The following is a 21,154-nucleotide window of genomic DNA, read 5'->3' as shown; positions in this document are numbered from 1 at the left end:
CTTCAACCACACGTTTCAATTTTCAGATTTAAATTGTTCTTGAAGACGAATTGTCTTGTTCAGAATTTTTAAGAATTTCTAATTTGGCTTTTGGGTTGTGCAAGCACCCGCACTGTCGGATATAATATTTTAAACTCCAAATTATTTTAAAGGTAATATTATCAAAATTTATTACAAAGTAACAAACTTTTTGAATACATTATTTCTAAACATTATATTTTCATACATTATTTTTAATAAACAAAGTACTTTAACAATGTTCTAAAATAAAAGAATTGTAGTGTTTATTTTTCCAAATATATATAAATTTTTATTTATTGTCATGTATAAATTTGTGTAAAGTTTTCGTTTGCCCGGTTTGTCTAGATAAAGTGTGGTATGAAGTTTCGCCATTAAGTATTATTAGGTATTATTAAAATGGGCGTATATTATAGAATGTAGTGTCTCAACTCAACTCAACTTTACTATATAAAAGAATTTTGTATAATAAACTTGGGCTATAGTACTATATTTCTTACACAATCACTCCTAGGGCAAGTTTAATTTATAGTAATAAATTTTTGCCAGATAACTGATAACCCAATGTTTATATACAACTAAATATATTGTAAACTGTTCTACTAATGTACTCGTACTGTCCATATTCATCATACAAATTGTATCCTGTTGAATTTCAACAAACAGTTACTAAGCAGTAAGCACTAGTCCAATAAAACAAATAAATCAGAAATATAAATAATGATTACTAGAACAATTCTAATTGAGAACATAGGTATTGAAACTTGAACAAACATTTAATTATTAGCAAGGTCATTTGTAGTATGAAATGCTAATTTTAATCTGCAAAAAGATATATTAATTATTAAATAGGCTGCAAGCTACATAAATAAGAAATGGTTGTCATAAAAATGATATTATATTAATTAATATACAACACTTTTTCAATAAAATTTATAATGGCATATTTAGTACGCAATATTAATAATTTTTAAAAGATTTTTGTTTTTTAAAGAATATATTTAGTCAACATGTTTATACATAACTAGGTTAATATTTTTTGTTCGTAACACACAATTAAAATTCTAATTGATTGTGTTGGATGAAGTACAGTTTATTTCTTAGGATATTTATTACACTTTTTGGAATATATTTAAAAACATGAAAAAAAAAAAAGTAGCAGAACTTCAACCTGTACCTCACAAAAACCCTTCAAATGCTCATCATGAATTAAGCCATACATCCTGCACACATAGTCTTGTCTAAAACTATATTTTTATATATTCTTTATTGTAAGCATCTGCTTAAAAAAAGTTTTAGAAAATTCCACTACCAAAAGATTATTTTTTAAGATTAATCATTTAACAAGAAAGAATGTTACTTATTAATGTTTTAAGTTTTCAAATTAAGTAAAAATAGTTTTACACTACTATAGAACAGGATTTAATATATAGTCCTTATATTTCTCATAGTTATTTGTGTATGTAGTGATGTCACTAATTGGTGGGTGTGTTTGTGACGCACTAGCATCAATTACTAGCCATTTGTTCTATAAATGTGAGGATGTGATTGTTTGTGACCCACACTTGTTAAGAGTTAAGAGGTTTGTTTTGCAGCGGTAATTTCTTTTTCATTTTTTGCCATACCACAGTCATTTTAAGCATTTAAAAAATATTTTAAATATTTAAAAAAATATATACACATAAAATATTATATATACAAGTACTCCTATATTCAACTTCGACTTATAATAACCCCAAAAACATGCACAAATTTTATTTTTAAGCTTTCATGAAATTTTTGGCATTTGTCAATGACCTCTAAAATCAAGTTTGCTAAAAATCTTTATATGTTTGTCATTGACAAAGACAAAATTTTGGATTTTTGTTCTCCACAAATAAACAAGGACATGTTTAAATATTTTAATGGATTGAAAAATAAATAATAATGTAAATAGTAATAAAAAGAAATAATCAAAAGATAAGTATAATAAAGTATAATTTCAAATTATATTTACTTTTTATATAAATAAAATATATTATCAATATTTTTATTGCTTTTTAAATATTTATCTAACATAGTGAAATTTCAGTTATTTTATACTATAGGAGCGCAAAGCTTCAAAAAACATAGGATAATGTTTTAGTTTAACATTATCCTATGTTTTTTTAAGCTTTGCGCTGTATGCCGCATGTAGCAGGATAGTCATTGGGAACCTAGTGGTCAGACACTTCCTTTTTCCACTTTCTGCCGAATTCTGGGGCATTGCGTGTTGAGACCCTGAGAGGCATTCAACACGCAATGCCTCTACTCTTACCAGAACTAGGAAATTAAAATATTAAATATTTAATTTCCTCGAATGGGAATGAAACCCACAACCGGTCGCGTTTTACAATCGCAAATCCTTTACACTATGGATACTCCTATAGGTAGGTACAGTCGATGACATCGAAACTACTACTTCGTACTTATATCGTAATAGCCTTCATCGATAAATGCTCTATCCAACACAAAAATAACTTTTCCATTTGACACAATAGTTTCTGATTTTAACACATTCCACCAAACAAAATATATAACGACTGGCCTCAATAGTACTTTTTATTGTTCCAGATACAAAGATGGAGGCGCTTGGCGATGTCCTGCAACCTTACAAGGAGCCAGTGGCTATAATCACTCGCTTGGTGACCATGGGGCAGATGTTCTCTGGAGCTTTCATTTGCTATGATATTTATAAACAAGGCAGCACTAAAGGGATAGGAATTATGCCTTTTTTGGGCGGTCTTATAATGTAAGTGAAAATTAAACTGTTGATATTTATATTTAGAAGGGCTTACTACATTGAAGAACATGCGGGATAAAGTGTGAAACGAAAACAAAAAAATCTTCTTATATTAAATTAATTTCTTGTAGACGATTTAATAAAAGAAATTAAAATTATGTAGTTGGTACTTCGTAAATTTAAAGCTAGTCGTGGCGTGAAGTTTCTGGCTATGTGAAGTGGTAAGGCCTTAAATTTTTACAAATAAGGAACTTAAAAGTTTATTTATGAAATTGATTTTTAATCTTATTTTTTCTATTTTGTAGTACGTATACTTAAATATGTTATTAACAATATTTTACGAATAACTTAAAGCCTTTTTTTGCACGAGTTTTTTTTTCATTAAGTATTCATTATTCAAATTCTAGCTATTATATTTCTTAGTATTAATTTGAATAATTATAGAAACTTTTTTCAACATACATAATTCAAATTATAAATTATTCTAAAATGCGTCCTTTAAAATAGTTTCCTTACAATTTTATTGGCTTACTATCGACCCGTTCGCGCCTTCGCCCGCTTGAAGTAAATAATTATTAATTTACTAATCTGCATAACTTTCGTTTTATAATAATAATATAATTTTAAAAACAATATCAAGTTTCGGCCAAATTAATAAAACACTTATTTATAGCATACATAGATGAAATTTTGTGGCATAAATATTTTATTTTATTGACCAACCAACTCAGAACGCATGTAGAGCGGTCCAGCACAGTTGGATCGCTCTACATGCGGCGACAAGGCCATTTTATATAAATATATCTACATATATTAGTCTGATGAGTTTTGAATCCAATTTAGTTTTTTTAGTTCTCGTGGGAAAGTGTCGATTTTAAATATTTTACTAGATGTCGACAAGCTATCGAAATTGTTTGAAATATAAATGCTTACATAAAACATAGTTAAGTCATGACCACTTCAATAATTTGGTAATTTCTCGTTTTTCTGAATCATAATATTTAGTTAAAGAAACTCAAATCTCTACATCTATTTTCAGTGTAAAAATGCCAACATATAAAAAAAAATGTCAAGTAACTTTTACTTTCAATAAAAAAATATCCATTTTATTTCCAAGGCTATGAGTTCTATTCTTGGTGATTCTTTGGTGCATTCTGATGCAAATATTTGTTATTGTACAATCTATATAAATTGAGTGTATATATGTATAATGTAGGTACGCCGTACGAGGTTACTATAAAATATAAATCTGTAAACAATAGCTCCCCACTGTTATAAAACACGTATATTTCAATTGTTGTTCTTAAATTGAATCTATTACGAAAACATTAACTGTGTCTATGTCCATATCTTTACTGAGATATTATACGCTCGTTATAGATACGTACTATGTAGTAGGTACGTACGCTCCTTAACAATCGATAGTTATATAAACTTTGAAATTAATATATTTATTATTAAAAGTTGCTGTTGAAAAGGTTTAAATAAGTAGAATGTATAGCTTAGACTAAATTTTTTTATTTAAGTTTTCAATAAAAAAAAAACCACCGCCTAGGATTTCAAATATCAATTTTAAATGTTTTCATATCAATTTCTATTGATAAAAAGACGTAACTTATAATTTATAACGCCCGTAAGTCAATGTCACTTTGAATTGTAAAGACACGACCGATAGCAAACCGTTGTTACTAATTTTGTTTGTTCAATATGAATTCACAATAAATAAAACAATTTTTAAATAATAGCTAATTATAAATTAATTAGTTGGTAAGTGTCTGACTGGATGGTAGTTCTTGTTTCGATTCCCGGTCACGAAAATATTTATAAGGGCTTATCTTTATTCGTTGGGGTGCGTGACCGTCACGCTTGCTTTACCGATGAATTGATTCAGGTTGTTTGGGCCTGGGCGAGATGTACCCACGGCCCTAATGCCGTATATATGTAGATCTTATATAAAAAGCTTACTTTCATTAGTTTTCGGGGACTCCCCGAATGCTGTATAAGGAGTTACTTAATAACCAATGAAAATTAGCCCTAATTTGAGGCGATGATGGCGCAGTGGGGCAGCCTTTGACTGTAAACGCCATGGGTGGATGGTTCAGTTTTCACTTGGTGCAAGTTCATATTATAGTAAACTACTTGAGTTTACGCTCATATCATTTATATATAACAAAACATATTCTATAGCACTTGTAGCACTAGTGTAAAAAGCCGTGTTTTTTTAATTAACTACTTATAATTATATTATTTTCGCTTGTTATGCGTAGCATGAGGATCAATTTTAATTAAATTTATCACCTTCCTCCAATATGGTGACATAACGTTATGTATCTGAAACAGGAATTTAATTAATTTTATCAGACGGGAAAAAAGTTTTCGGTTATTTCAGACAAACATCCGCCTGACTGAGATTGGTATTCACGCCATCAAAAACATAATTGCGAAATGAGGGCCAAGTTAAATGTTATGTAATGCGTCGTTCTCGACTTCATCGACAAAAGAATGGGAGATCTATATGCATGCCAAATTCTCCCGAATGTTCACTCGAGATATAATTGAAGCTGTAAATTTTACTTGACAATTATTTTTTACGTACAGGCTTATATTATATTTGCAAGTTACCATACTTCCAGCTTGCACTGGACTACTGGCTCGCGTGGTGGTAAAAAATTGCCAAGTCAAAATTTAGACTGACAATTTTTTTAACCTAATTCGTTTTCTACTAGTAGAAGTAAATTTATTCCTCTAGCGTTAAAAAAACTGCATTACCACCGCTAGTTAGGCTAACAATTTTGAAACTGTAATTTTATTTTATTACTTAAGTATTTTATTATTCTTCAACAGGGGAGTCCTCAACTTGAAGTTCGGCTTCATGCTGCGCGACGACACAATGATCCAAGTCAACTTTGTCGGTATATCCCTAAGTATTGTATACATGATGGTGTACTACATGTACTCCAGGGACAAAGTGAACGAAGTGTGGGTTCAAACCGGTGCGGCGTTAGCTGTCTGCGTCGGATTACTCGCATACGCTGAAATGGAAGATCCTAAACTAGTTGAAAATCGATTTGGAAGTATTATAACTGCTTTCATGTTCTATTTGATAGCTTCTCCTTTGTTGAATTTGGTGAGTATAGCTTGTATTATTCATTATTATTTTTAATATAGTTATAAGAAGGTAATGACGCAACCGTTGTGGCGCACAAGGGTATGACTGTGGCGCGGACGCGGAGGTTGTGAGTTCGATCCCCACTCGAGGAAGTGAAATATTTATTTACATTTATATTTCCATTTTCATCGCTCTGAAGTCGAGGCACAGCGCGGCGTTGAGTTCTGCCACTCAACACGCATTGCCTCCAGAATTCGGCACAAAGTGGGGAACGGAGTGTCTTAACACTAGGCTCCCCCTCTGTCTCTTTTTTTTTTTTTTTTTTTTTTTTTTTTTTTTTTTTTTTTTTTTTTTTTTTTGTCGCTGGGAAATGCATTTACGCAGACCGCCCATACGGAAGGCGAGCCTTACGGATGAGCGGTACTGTGGGACTCATCGGTAAAACCGATCCTACCCACTAAAACCCAGCGGAAACCCTCTCCACCAAAATGAGACGCCGCAGGATCGCTCGCGCATGCTACTACGACGCCTCGGTGGAAGGCCTTTTGCAGGCCATCGTCGTTTTCTGGGTGCCCTGGGGTTTCTCCTAGGGCATCCGCAGCCTTGATAACCTGAAGGAAGATCACCCTGACCCTCCCGCGGTAACTCCTCTAGGGTAGGGGGAATAGAAGATGCGCATACCGCCTTCTTCTACCCCCTGGCCTACGGCGGCGGAGCGAATCTGCGTTCGAGCTGGACTCGCGCACCCGCTCCGCGGCCTCCTTCAATGCGATTACTGATTCGCAGAAGGAGACCATTGCAGACCAGCTCCTCTCACAGTCCAGCATAGCCCCTACCACACTGGCCAGTGAGAGGTCCCTCCCCACTACCGCCATCAAGGCATGGCGTTGTGGGGCCCAAGCGGGGCATTCAGCCAGAGTGTGATGCGCCGAATCCACGGAGGCATCACACTCATGGCACACCGGCGACATCTCCCGACGTGCAACCTGATGCAGGTACTTACCGAAGCAACCGTGCCCCGTCAGAACCTGCACCAGTCTGAACGTCAGGACACCAAACCTCCTTTTAACCCAGCGATCCAAGTGTGGGCGAACTGCCTCCACTGTCGCTAGGCCTGCCGCCGGAGACCCCAGGTCCCCCCTCCATCGCCGGATCAGGGCTTCATCCGCTCTCCTCCTGATCCGTGCGACATCCTCACACGATGGTTGTACGCCTCGCGACCGCTCGCTTGTGCGGAAAGCATGAACTCTGGCAAGCACTTCCGCCTGTAATTCCCAAGGCGGATCGCTCGCCAAGAGAGTTGCCGCCGTCCAGGACACCGTACGGTACCCCCGAATTGCTCTCACCGCTATGAGACGCTGCGCTTTCCGCAATTGGGTCTTATTGCGAACGGTGAGAGAATCTGCCCACACAGGGGCACCGTACAGAGCCATGGATCTCAACACGCCGACATAAAGCTGTCGGCATGGAGAATCTGGCCCTCCGACATTCGGCAGGAGCCTGCCGAGGGCCCCAGCAGCGTTTACTAGCTTCGGCACAAGCTGAGCGAAGTGCGAAGCGAATGACCACCGTCCATCCAGGGTCAGACCCAGATACTTCATCTGAGTCCGAACCTCCACGTCCTGTCCCTGGATGCGCAGAGTAGCCCTACGGGGGGGACCCCTACGCGGGCCGTGGAATAGGAGGGCCTCAGTCTTGGGCATAGAGACTCTCAGACCCAGAGCTTCGATACGGTCGACGACAAGGCAGGTGCCGATTTCAGCCAAGTGTGCCGCCTCCTGGTAAGACGTTCCCCTGGCCGTGACTAGAGTGTCATCCGCATAACATATGACACTCATACCAGGAGGAAGACGACCACGCAGGAGCCAATCATAGCCGAGATTCCAAAGTATCGGGCCCAAAACCGACCCCTGTGGAACCCCGCATCCGACGCTTCGTCGACCGATCTGGCCATTTTCCCCAATCCATAAGACTACTCTGTCTTGGAGGTAGTCATTTAACAGCCGCCGGAGATAGAAAGGCACTCCATGGTACCGAAGTGCCTCTCTTAGCGTCTCAAACGGCAGACTGTTAAAGGCGTTGACCACGTCCAACGAGACGGCGAGAAGAACATCTTTATCTGCCGTCGCGGCCAACGACCGTGTCTTCAGGGCGTTCAGGGCATCAATGGTCGAGCGGCCGGCCCTAAACCCGAACTGCGCCTCTGAAAGACCAGGACCTACCTCCTCTAGGTGCTGAACAAGGCGGGCAGCAATGATCTTCTCTAAGATCTTGCCCATCTCATTCAGCAGCACTATTGGCCTATATGCGGAAGGAGAGTCCAGAGGACGACCCTCCTTGCGCAGTAGACATAGTCCTCCTTCCTTCCACAACTTCGGAAACTGTCCAGTTAAAAGGCACTGATCAAATAGCTTCCGAAGTTGCTCACCAAGGTGTTCTAGGGCAATGCTCAAAACTCTTCCTGGCACACCATCTGGTCCCGGAGCCGTTTTCTTAGCCCTCAGTCTCCTGAGTGCCATATTCATCTCTCCTTCAGATATGAGAGGGATAACCGACGGGATAACCTCCTCATGCACAGAGGACGGAGCCATTCTAGGGGGGATGTGCCTAGGCGGCTCCGGAAATAAGTCCACCAGAAGGCGTAAGAGAAAGTCTGGTGACAGAGTTTCCGTTAGAGGAGCGCTTTGCGCACGGACCTTTTTACGGGCAGCCAGATAGGGCCGCCCCCATGGAAATCTGTTAAGACCTGCTAATAGCTCCTGATAAGCCTCACGCTTCGCTGAGCTAATAGCGTGCTGCAGAGCCTTCTTTCTTTCTTTATATATGCCCTGCAGCTGACTCTCAAGTGCAGGGTCGAGACCGTTCCTTCTCCTACACCTTGTATACGCCCGTCGGGCCCGGATGCAAGAAGACCGCAGGGCAGCAATCTCAGGGGACCACCAGTACATTTTGCGACGGGCTGACCACCGCCGGGCTCTCGGCATTGCAGCGTCGCAAATTTTAGTCATTGCGTTCTGCAACTGGCTTGCCATAACTTCGACGCTTGAGCTGGAGCTTATTATTCTCTCCTGAGAGCTCCACTTTGCCACAATCGCAGCCTCTTTGGCCAGTTCTGGGTTAAGTTGACTAACAGCCCACCTAGGGAACCTTTGAGATGGACCCCTACGTTGAACCACCAGCGCTGGCTGAGCGGACACATCGAACCGAATATAAAGGTGATCGGACAAAGTCTCCACTTCTTCCTCTACTCTCCAATTATTCACCTGGCACGCGACAGATGGAGAGGCAAAAGAGAGGTCCACTACGGACCCCCCATTATGCCGCACGCAAGTGAAGGCTGTCCCTACGTTAAGGAGAGACAGCCCGGAGAGCAGAGCCCACACCTGCACCGCTTTACCCTTTGCGTTTGATGTAGGGTTCCCCCACGCGCGGGACTTAGCATTGAAATCACCGAGGACAATGATTTTCCTCGGCGACTGTCTAGCAACGGCAACTCTGACGGAGTCAAGAAAATTCTCAAACTCCGCCAGACTGCGGTTGGGGGAAAAGTATACACCAACTATGACGTATTCTCCCCACTCTGCCACGACATATCCCGAGCCTCTTTCTAGGGTTGAGAGGGGAATATTGGTGATGCTTCCAGACGTGATAGCTACAGTGCCATCCAAATCACCCAACCAACGAGAATGATGGGCGATAAAATACGGCTCACATACAACGCCAATGTCAATACTCCACTCTGCCATAGATTGCAGTAGTAAATCCTGCGCTCTGGCAGAATGGTTGATGTTCACCTGTAGGAAGTGTATTTGTCTTCTATCCATTATGATGACATAACATTTTCCTCTACGTCCTGTAGGCCGCCGATTGCAGAGGAAGCTCTGGTCCTAAGGGCCTCTGATCGCTTGACAGGCGGTGGACGGCACTCAGCGCCACCCATTACATGTCCGGATGGTCTCTTTGCGTCTGTGCATACCATACACCGAGGCTCAGCACGGCATGTGTAAGACTTGTGCCCTTCAGAACCGCAACGGAAGCATAGATGCTCCCTGACAATTGTTGAAGGACACTGTGGCCTAGCGTGACCAAGTGCGAGACATCTGTAACAGCGCAAAGGACGCTCCTCTAGAACTTGAACCTTGGCAGAGCTCCAGCCTATTAAAATCCGGCCTTTAGTCGCGATAGTATTTGCAGATTCACATGGGCATCGCACCACCGCTGTCATCATGCCTCTGGAACCAACGCGGAGTTCGGAAACTGTGACAGCGTCGGCTGTGCAGCCACTAGTATTCACAACAGCGCTAACCACTTTTTCTCTGGTGACTGAGTCGTCAAGCCCTAATAACTTTAGAGTGGCGTTCTTACGGGGTCTGGTGACCACAGCCAACCCATCTAGTACCACTCGCAACCGCTCCGCTAGAGCATCCGCCTTCTCTGAGGAGTGTGCAGCAGACAACTCCAGCAACCGAGCGCCCGAAATCGCCTGGCGCACTGTTAGGCCCTCGGTTATACCCAACTGTGCCAGATTGATACCCTGCTGCGCTCGCTCCAATGCCTGAGCATAGGTTACACCTTTTACCAAGGCCTCGTCCGTTAAGGTAACAATAACCGCCTTTGTGCGGGGTGGCTTGGCTACTCTAGGTCTAGGCCGGCGAGCAACTGGTACCGTCATGTTCGCCGCAGGGACGCGAGAAGACTTTTTTCCCTTTTTACCTCTCCTTACCACTGTAGTCCAAGAACCATCCTCACCTATTCTATTTTCAACAGTGTTCGCTTGTTGCACATTAGAGGCTCTGACTTCCGGCTCTGGCAGAGAGTTTGGCAAAGGCGCACTCTCTCGCATCTCCGAACGAACTGTGGTCTTATTGCGCCTCGGTTTCCGCCTATCGGTCTCGGAACACACCAACTGTGACGTCTTTGGAGGATGTTCAGGTAATGTTCTCCTAGAGTCTGCCGCTAGAGGAGGACGCATTCTCTTTGCAGGCAAGAGACGTTCTTCGATACCAGCAAAACGAGCCTCTATCAAAGTCCCCACTGAGCAGACGATCGAGCGCCTTAACTCCTCCAGTACGTCTTCACCTAAGCTAAGAGTCGATCCTGAAACATTCTGAGGCGTCCTTTTATTTGTTGCCAAGGCCACTCTGAGCTGTTTTACATCTTTATTGTAGGTTTGCACTTCCGCTCGCAGTTTCTCTACCTCTTTAGTGAGGCGTTGGTTTTCCTCTCGTGCACGGCGAACCTCTTCACTCTCAGTACGAGTGACTAGAGATTCAACTATGTCGGTCAGGGCTGCAGCAGCGTCCTTCAGTTTACGCACATAAGTGCCCTTAAGGTTGCCAGATTTAGTCGCTACATCCAGTATAGCGGCTGCACGTTCTCCGGCGTACGTGCGCAGCTCTTCAGCTGAATACTGAGAAGTATCTCTGTTATCTTCTACTTCTAACAAACTCTCCGCATCCGTCGTCTGGGCAGACCTGTCATGCTGTGATGCCCAATCTGAGAGGCTTCTGTCTAAATCTAACACCCTTTGTCTCTGTTCTTTGCGCATTCGTGCCTGTCCAGCGCCAAGGGCTTTCGGAGGCCTACCTCTTCTCGCCGTGTGGCATTTGGGAGGCCCTGCCTCGGTTTCCGACCCAGAAATCTCTCCAATTGTTACAGGCATGCGTTTTCGCCGAGCGCGCCGCACGACGCCTGAGTCTGAAGCAGACTCTATAACTCCTCCGCTATCATCATTTGTTTGGGTTTTTTCATTTACAATATCCATACTAGTCCCACGAGTATGGGGGAAAAACGGTCCGTCCAAGTAGTGCCCCCTGTACTTGGATAAGCCTAATTCCGCCACGGGTGTCGGCCGGTACCCGGGCGGGGACAGCAGTAACGACTGATCTCCCCATCAGCCTCGCACCCCTCACGCTGCTTCGCCGCTTGGGTTGGGGTAATTTTTTATAGAGGTTTTCTTCCTCGCGGTCCGGCCGGTGAAGGCAAGACCTCGGTCCCGTGCGTGGCCGTGAGACATGACCACAGACACCGCTCACGGGATTACGAAAGGACGGAGAGCACTGCTCTGTCCGACGGCGGGGTAAGCGCACGCCGAACCCGCCATACCTACACAATGACATAGCGCGTGCGCGCAAAGCCATCATAGGAGTACCTCCCTACAATGCGCTCACGGGACAACTCTTATAATACAGAGCGCCGGAGCGCATTCCTGCGTGTCGGTTTATTAGCCGCGACGAGCAGCAACACCACGACTGTGATGCTGCTGCCCGTCCCGTTGCCCAGGGTGCTCCACGAGGAGGTAACCGACATAGCACCCCTCCCCCTCTGTCTCTGCTGTGAGCGGGATACAGAATGACGCTGATTTATTAAAAAGAATAAGAAACCTTTTTAGAATACTTATAAATATTAGAATGTACCGCGACATGCAGCCGCGGAACTTGGAAACGTTTCGGTGATTTTTTTGTTAACATTTTATATATTAAATTATTAATATATTATCTATATATATAAAAGGACTTGTCCTCACTGACTGAGGTAAGACGCACGCACAGCAGTAACTGCTGATGGTAAAAACGTGAAATTTAGACAGATGTTTACTTTCGTAATCTGGACATCCACTAAGAAGGGATATTGAAAAATTTTAACCCTAAAGGGGTGAAATAGGAGTTCAAAGTTTATATGGAAAAAAAATTAAATCGGCACCGATTTTGATTAAAATTTGAAATATAAATTTTTAAAAGTATTTAATTGAATACGTGTTTCATCGTTTTCTAGAATTCTCCCCCTAAGGGTGCAAATAAGGGGTTGAAAGTTTGTATAGGTTTTTTTTAAATCGTCACCAATTTTTATAAAATTTGAAATTCAAACTCTTAAACGTATATAATTAAACACATGTTTCATGGTTTTCTAGAACTCACCCCCTAAGGGTGCAAATAAGGGGTTGAAAGTTTGTATGGAAAAATCTTTTAATCGCCACCGATTTTTATAAAATTTGAAATTTAGACTCTTAAAAATATTTCATTGAACACATGTTTCATGGTTTATTAGAATTCACCCCTAAATACGTAAGCGAAGCTGCGCGCGTCCGCTAGTATACGATATTAATAGAGCACAAACAAGAGCAAGAACTATTCACTGGCTGTTATTAAAAACATGTGTATGTCATTTGGTTATTCAGATTACTTTTCGTAATGTTTATTATTATTGAAAAGACACATATAAATTATTGAAAGCTGTTTTTTATTCAAAACTTCACATTTCGATATTTTTCAAAATATCCATTCCAGTTTGTTTGTCCTCCAAAAATGATAAAATTAAAACAACTTAATACAAATTAGCTATAACTTAAATGTACCCCATTTTACGAACTGGTTGACCAGGTAGAATTAAAGAAGACCAAAAAATATATGATGTTTTTTGATAGTTTGTATGCCTCCTTGCGGTTATTGACTTGCTAAGATAGAGGTCGTGGGCTCAACCTCCGCCCGGGACAGATATTTGTGTTTTAAGTGTTTGTACCTTATTATATTTTAGGTATTTATAATTAATATAATATAATAATATATTGCACTCTTAGAAAAAATGCTTAATTTCGTATTTTGCTAAAACTGACTGGTGGTTTCTCAAAAAATATTTTCCTTCTCCGAAGGTGTAAGATGTGCCTAGCAAGGGCAAATAATTATTTTTTTCAATATTTTATCCAAAGATTAATTTAAATTATATAAACACAACTCACTATGAGACAACAACTCACGCAATGCTTAAAAAAATCGGCGGAAAGTGGGTAACGGAGTTTTAACACTAGGTTCCCTCTGCCTACTTTGCTACATGCGTGAAGCCATTTTGTTATATAACGATTTAACATAATTAATAGTACATTGACCTTCTTTTCCGTTGCATAGTAAGGTTATTTTAAATAATAAAATACTGTTTACTGTAATATGTAAAACGTTTGCAAATTTTAATGACACGAAGACTGTAAATACAGCTTTAGACATAGTAACAGTGCCATCGCTAATATTCCATGAAGTCACGTTTTTTACTCAGATGCAAATTTTTTTTACAAAAGATGTTAAAAAAATCTACGTAATTTTTACTTTATACAATAATTAATTTATATAATGAGGAATGTTCCTCTATTATAAATTAATACTTTCCTGCACAAATAAAAAAAAACATAAATAATAGAACAGAATAGCTCGTAGTGGCGTAGTGGCAAAGACTGTGCGCAAAGATTATGAGTTCGATTGTCACTAGGGGGAATGAATTGTTTTCATTTCCTCATACTAATAACAAGAAAAAGTGAGGCCTTGAATTTCCGCAACCCAACATGTAATCTCTCGCAAATTGGCCCATTCGTGGGGACCAGACTTTCTTAACACTAGAATATGAAAAATGACTTCAACGGTTAAATAGAATCTACTACTACAATAGAATCTACTAGAGGCCGTCGTGACGCAGCGGCACAAGGATGTGACTGTAACGCGACGGTTGTGGGTTCGATCCCCACTCGAGGAAGTGAAATATTTATTTACGTTTATATTTTACATTTCTTCGCTCTGAGCTTTGCCACTCAACGCGCAATGTCTCCAGAAATCGGCAGAAAGTAGGGAACCGAGTGTCTTAACACTAGGTTCTCTCTGCCTACCCTGCTGTGTGCGGGATACAGCGTGAAGCTGATTTGATTTTTTTTTATTTAATGAAATTATTAATTTATAATAGATGTACTTACCTCATAATATTTAATTATATTATGAACTATGAAATGACGTGTAGATTACGTAACTGTTTCTATTTGGCTATCTTGCGGCTATTACGTATACAATTAGCCGTAAATTAGTTTCCTTGTGGTGGTAACCTTCTTCCTTTTTGTTGCCATGTAAAATTGTTAATTTCCTTTATATTTTCACGACACTTCGACCATACTGAACCTCACGAGTCACTGACCTACTCATCCTGCAACGCAATGGACCTTTACAGTGGATCCATGGGATGCCAAGAAGTTCCTTCTTATAATATCAATTTATTTTGTTTCAGAAACATATAATTAAAAATAAGAGCACAGAAGGTATGCCGTTCCCGATCATCTTTTCTGGTACAATCGTGACATTCATGTGGTTGTTATACGGAATCATATTGAAGAACAAGTTTATTGTGGTAAGTATTTTAATCCTAAAACTACCTATTTTTAGAAATACATTGAACTATGGGTACGTATATATTTTATAGAAATTCGTTTATTTTTTTTATTTAACATATAAAAATTTAACGTGTCTCTCGAATATCCAAATTAAAATTCTAATTTTATATAAAGTTGTTATGTTCACTTTGTTGATTTGTACTTATAATTTGAAGTAATGGAACGACTTTTTAAAATAATGTAAATTTTAAAAAAAGATGAAATCTAATAATGTTCTTTTTTTACTCGATATAGATTAAGTAGGTTAATAGTGTATTATGCAAATAATTTAAATTGTTTAGCTGTAACGTATATTCTTTAAGGAAAAAAAAAATAGATTATATTAGGTAAAGGAAAATCTTCAAACCACATATTTTTTCCCTGTTGGCAAAAAGCGCGGATATTTAATATACATAATAATATATTGTAGTAGTTTTTGAAGTCTATGGTGAATTTTTGCGTTTGACAATGTCGGACAGTTTATAATTTCACGAATAAAATTATAAACTAACCGTTTTTATAATCTTACGGTGACATATACACTAATGTAGTGAAGTACAAGAGTATCATATTCGTGTTATTTACGATTCTGCTGATGAAAAATAACACCATTAAACGACTATGACTGGAAATAACTTTTAGAATATGAATAGTTTTTTTAAATAATTTTATTCAAAATAATTATATCGTATAAAAAATATTTCTCAATTCTGTTAGACAAACAGACGTACAGTTCTTTATAATAAAAAGATGGTGAATTATTTTAACGACATGATGTTTCTAGGCGTTAATCTATCATTGTGTTATGGAATTATTATATGTGTAACATATTACGTATTACTCGTACTATATGTAGACACTGATAAGAGTTCGAACTGATAACGCAAAAGATATTTAGCTACTGTTATCAGATAATAGACATTGCTGAAGTTAAATATTTTTCATTTATTTGTGATTTGCATGTGATGCAAATATTTAACAATAAGTTAATATTTAACAATCTATTAAAATAAATTTAAATAGACAGCATGTTAGGTCAGTTAAAATGTATGTACGTGGTTGTAGGTTCGTTTCATACTTGAGGCATTTTTCATCGTCACGCTTATAGACGCCGCGTTCGAAGCATATTTTATTTATTAATTCGATTCCTCGATATGGAAATCTATTACACATTTAATGCGTAACGACCACGAAAGATTGGAAAATTGAGAATCAAACTATTATATGTAAATATTAGGCATTTATATTTAGGTGGCGAAATCCAATGGCGTCCCGTATCTCCTATAAGCAGATTAAGATAAATTTAAACGTATTTAATGATGATATTAACATTATCAGTATGTATTACTTAATTTGATATGATAATGGACAATTATTTCATATTGTTAACAATAATTATAAAAATTGTAGATTTAATATGAACAAAAATATGGGCCATATAGATAATGTGTATTTTTTATTTTAAAGCAATCCTCCGAAACCGTAGAACAGATTTATTTAAATTATATATATATTTTACCATTAAGGCCTTTTTGTGATCCATCATCTCATTAAATTATTCATCACTATATTATTTAGGTATAAGCAAGGAAAAGAAGAATACAAGTTTGAAGCCAGTTGAAGCCGTCGTGGAGCAAAGACACAAGGGAATGACTGTAACGGTTGTGGGTTCGATTCCCGCTCGAGGAAATTAATTATTTAATATTTTCATTTCTCTGCTCTGGCAATAAGGTAAATCGAAGTTCGTCACTAAATCATAATGCCTCGAGATATGGGCGAAAAGTGTGTAACGGAAGTGTCTTAATAGGAACGGAGTGTCTTACTACTTTTTCAGGTCCCTTTGTCTGCCCTGCTATATACGGATAGAGCGTTAACATAAAAAAATATCTTATAATGTTTTTTTATTTATTTTCAGCTTCAAAACGTAGTTGCGTTTGCTCTATGTGCATTCCAGCTAAGTCTCTTCGTGGTGTATCCATCGAAGTCCAAGGGCAAGGACAAGGCAAAGGCCAAAGCGAAGAAATCCAACTAATTAGGTTATTTTAAAAAACTCCTATTTTACAATACCTAATATATATGTATAATATAAAAATCTATTACTATAAGTATTGCTTGTGTAATTTTTTCGATTATCATAAAATGATAATTATTAATTATGTTTATATTTTCAATTCGATATCGAGTTTTTTACTTATATACATAATCGATTTAAGTAGCATTATTATAGCAAAAGAATATTACTTTCTCACAATGAATATCATTTGTGAAAGACGTCAATTAGTTCCTGAAAATATTAAAATATAAAAATATTACAAAATAAACTATTATGCATATACAATCTATTGATGTTTTTAAAAGCGGTTTTTTTATGATTTTATATGCAACAATATATTTTTATAAATGGTTATAATATTGAAATTATATAAGAAATGGAAACTTCATGTTTCTTAGGAAATATTTTGTGTATACCTACTATAAAAAACTGCACTCTAACAAAATGAAAATTGTGTTACAGATATTACAAATAGATACAGCAGTATGTTAATTATTTGCATCACTAAATTACAAACTTATATGTTAAAAAATATAATATATATTTAAAAATAGTATTTTTGATATATTTATATATATTATATTAAATATACAGCTTAGAAATAAAGCATTTTTATCATTTCTTTAAAATATTATTTAATTGTTAAGAAACACTAGTTAGTTCCTTATTATCATTCCAAGTTTGCAGCTCAATTAAATTTTACATAGTTTTTTTTAATAAAAACTATTTATTTATATATAATGGGGGCTTATGCGTGTCGAATCACCCTTAAAATTTTACTAAAACCTGTTCTTAAGCAGTGAACGTGAATTGTACGTCGTTTGACTGTAAACAAGACGGTTGTGGGTACAATTCCCCTTCAGGTCAATGTTTTATTTTAATTTCAACTAAAACGGGAAAAATAACGGCAGAGCCCCTATTTGTATAGCTCAAACTTATGATTCAATATAAGCAATCTAGTGAGTAAGTGAATGCTTAGGTCATTATATATATTATTTTATTTACAATTTAGATAAATATTTTTTAAATAATCGATTTCTTTTTGTTTTTTTTGTGTACTATTTTGTTGTAATAATATATTTATGTTAAAAATGTAATTATAAACCAGTTTGTGATATCAATGTATGTATGAGGATTTATGACGCAATATTGAGAAATTTATAATAAAGTTTTTTACTATCCATATATTTTTTTAATTATTTGAAAACTATAATAATATGGCTAATAATGGCATAATAATAAAATTGTTATAACAGTACAAAATATACTGATGTCATTCAGTCTCCAGAATTCGGCGAAAAGTAGGGAACGGAAATGTCTTACTAGAATGGAGTGTCCTTAACACTAAGATCTTAGGTTTCCCTCAGCTGTTTACAGTTGCACGCCTTTGCCCCTGTGCTAAGACTACCTTCATTAAGTAACTTATTCCTAGATATTCTCACTTCCTGCTTAGGTTTAGGCACATAAAAATAAAACATATTTAAAATATTTAATAATATACTTTTTTAAATGTTAATAAATATTTAAAATTAATTTTTATGCACTTTATTCTTAAAATGTGCGTAGAAATATATTTTAAGTATGGTTTCGCTTGTGGCGGTCGCTGCGAACTCCACGTCGACTCGCGCATGTTCAAACGGGAACACGTTGGGGAATTCATCCATGGGTACTGTGAAATTCATGAACTGGTAGGTCCCCTAAAAATTTTAGTTACATTTTCTTCTGTTATACAATAAATTTTAATCTACTGTTATTTAATTACGATATAGATATATTTTTTTAGGTTCACGCTGTATCCCGATCACAGCCGAGTACGCAGAGGGAACCTAGTGTTCTATACATCGTTCCCCATTTTACACAAAATTATGTTGAGTGGCGGAACTCAACGCCGCGTTTTGCCTAGACGCTAGAGCAAAGAAATGGAAATATTAAATATTTCATTTCCTTGAGTGGAGATCGAACCCACAACCTCAATTCGTGACACAATTCGTGCCCATGCGCCACGACTGGATTCCATGATGGATAACTGTAATAAATATATGAATTCTATATAAAAATAATAAAATTAATATGATGTAAACTATAGAAATATACCTACTTATGATAAAAGTACTTACAGCTGGCAAAGGACATGTAACGTAGTCCCTGATCCGAGAGCCAAAGAACTTTTCTTTACTCAACAGGTCACAGTATTTGTAGTGCAGTTCTATAAATGAGCGGCGATACTCATTGTGTAGAAACTCGTAGAAAACTAAATTCAACTGATATTATAATATTATTTAGACAAGTTTGATATAAACATCAATAAAGCTCAAGTGTTTTCACGATGAATCCCGCACACAACAGGGTGGCAGAAGGAACTTATTCCGACGAATTTTTCGGCACGTAATGTGTTGAGTGGCGGAACTACGGGTTTTTACATAATAGTTAAGACTTGAGTATTAACGCCGGGTTTTTACATAAGTACCTACTTGAGATTTAAGTATTTAAATTACCTTATAAATGTTAACTAGTATGTAGATTGCATGCTTAGATAATTTTCAATGTAGTTTCACGTTTTATCCCGTGTAAATGAAGGTAGGCAGAAATAACCTAGTGGACACTCTGATCTCCGCTTCCCGCCCAACTTCCAGATATTAGGTAGGTACGTATCGAACAACGGAACACAACACAACGAACATATCAATGTTCAAAGTTAAAGTCCAGCTCAGAGAAAATATCTCTAGATACCTAAGTGCATGGACGCTGTCTTACATCATAAGACCTTAATGAAATAACTAGATACTTTTTTAAAATATATCTTCTTAAATCACTTCAACTTACCGTAACATTGTTATTCCACTCATACTTGATTGTGGATTCCGAGTTTATGAAATAGCCACCATTGCGACTGTAGCGCTTGATGATGAACGAATAATTGTATATATATTTTTCATTCATAAATACAATTTTTGTACGTTCTGGTATCACTTGAACACCCTATAGATTAAATTTTTATGTTTATTCTTTTATAAGTAATTAATTAAAAATTATAAATATAAATTTTTACTTCCATAAATCTTTTACTACTCATGTATCACCGGCTCAAGAATGGAAACAAATAATCATATTTTTTGTTCTTGTCACACAATAAAATAGCTAAATTATTTAAAAACAGTAATATCATTCAACTGAAAAGGTAAAGGTTATATAGGTAAATTTTCTTATATTTTTTATTTTTTAACATTTACCTACTATAAAGTAGGCTGGCTACTGGCCAGCAATATTACATGTCTATTAGATATTTATATATACAGGTCAATTAGATATCGTCTTTTTATAAGATCGGTTAAAAATTCCCATATTATGTATATAGTTCAAACAAATAAGTAATTTTCAAATTATTACTTACTGTGAAATATTTTTTACGATGTTACTTACTTCAATATTAAAGCGAAACACTATAAGGTACTTAGACTTACACATAGAACAGGAATAATTATACACATTGTCGATAATATTATAATACGTAGAAATTGCTTAATGCCCATCTTAAAATATTTTTCCAAATATAAATTCTGACTTCAACTTACAGCACTGATTGATCAAAATGAACGTTTCAAAATAAATTTAAATAACTTCATTATTCATTTTCCATTGAAATATTTATTCAGTGTCATTTTAAACTTTTAATGTATTTTTAATGAATAGAATGAAAAATCTGAGTACAAATAAATTGCTATATCCAAATGATCGAAATCATGGCCAATTTGTTGAATTATAGTTCAATGTTATATAATTTAAGACTTACATAGGTACATATAGTTCATTGTCAATGATCATTTAGTAGCACCTATAGTTTATATATTTTAGATGTACTGGCTGTAATACTTACTAAAAATAAATAATTAGTTATAATATAGGTAGGTAACAAATAATTACTTAGTTAGAAAAGAAATCTGAGCGCCGTATGTTCAAATCAAGCTGCTTTCCAATTATAATGCGGTTTAAAAAACGTATCAGTATTACCTATCTACTTACGTATGGAATAACACA

At 37.0% G+C, this 21,154-nt stretch overlaps 2 protein-coding genes across 2 annotated transcripts; one reads left to right on the top strand and one right to left on the bottom strand.

Moving 5' to 3' along the window:
* The first annotated feature begins 10 nt into the window (after nucleotides 1–10).
* On the top strand, nucleotides 11–18,302 carry LOC146527945 (sugar transporter SWEET1). The gene is made up of 5 exons (XM_085204088.1): nucleotides 11–152; nucleotides 2,611–2,788; nucleotides 5,624–5,906; nucleotides 14,925–15,044; nucleotides 16,982–18,302. Exons 2-5 carry the CDS (start codon nucleotides 2,619–2,621, stop codon nucleotides 17,096–17,098), a joined length of 690 nt encoding a protein of 229 aa, XP_085060214.1. The 5' UTR covers nucleotides 11–152; nucleotides 2,611–2,618; the 3' UTR covers nucleotides 17,099–18,302.
* A 323-nt stretch (nucleotides 18,303–18,625) lies between these two features.
* Nucleotides 18,626–20,205, bottom strand: LOC146527944 (uncharacterized). The gene is made up of 3 exons (XM_085205055.1): nucleotides 19,943–20,205; nucleotides 19,237–19,380; nucleotides 18,626–18,816 (listed from the first exon to the last, which is right to left on the bottom strand). Exons 1-3 carry the CDS (start codon nucleotides 20,057–20,059, stop codon nucleotides 18,649–18,651), a joined length of 429 nt encoding a protein of 142 aa, XP_085061181.1. The 5' UTR covers nucleotides 20,060–20,205; the 3' UTR covers nucleotides 18,626–18,648.
* Between the last annotated feature and the right edge of the window lie 949 nt (nucleotides 20,206–21,154).

The sequence above is a fragment of the Heliconius melpomene genome, chromosome 20, assembly GCF_056956725.1.
Source record: "Heliconius melpomene rosina isolate 202511_hmr_F chromosome 20, ASM5695672v1, whole genome shotgun sequence".
In the NCBI taxonomy this organism is placed as follows: Eukaryota; Metazoa; Arthropoda; class Insecta; order Lepidoptera; family Nymphalidae; genus Heliconius; species Heliconius melpomene.
Note: the sequence above shows the minus strand (reverse complement) of the source record. Positions and strands in the feature narration are given on the sequence as shown.

Bases quoted from the DNA above. Each gene is read 5' to 3' on its own strand.
- LOC146527944 (XM_085205055.1), bottom strand. From the start codon at position 20,059: ATGAATGAAAAATATATATACAATTATTCGTTCATCATCAAGCGCTAC. The intron at 19,381-19,942 runs GTAAGTTGAAGT...TTATAATATCAG, and splicing joins AGTGGAATAACAATGTTACG to TTGAATTTAGTTTTCTACGA. The intron at 18,817-19,236 runs GTAAGTACTTTT...TAAAATTTTTAG, and splicing joins TTACATGTCCTTTGCCAGCT to GGGACCTACCAGTTCATGAA.
- LOC146527945 (XM_085204088.1), top strand. From the start codon at position 2,619: ATGGAGGCGCTTGGCGATGTCCTGCAACCTTACAAGGAGCCAGTGGCT. The intron at 2,789-5,623 runs GTAAGTGAAAAT...ATTCTTCAACAG, and splicing joins TTTTTGGGCGGTCTTATAAT to GGGAGTCCTCAACTTGAAGT. The intron at 5,907-14,924 runs GTGAGTATAGCT...ATTTTGTTTCAG, and splicing joins CTTCTCCTTTGTTGAATTTG to AAACATATAATTAAAAATAA.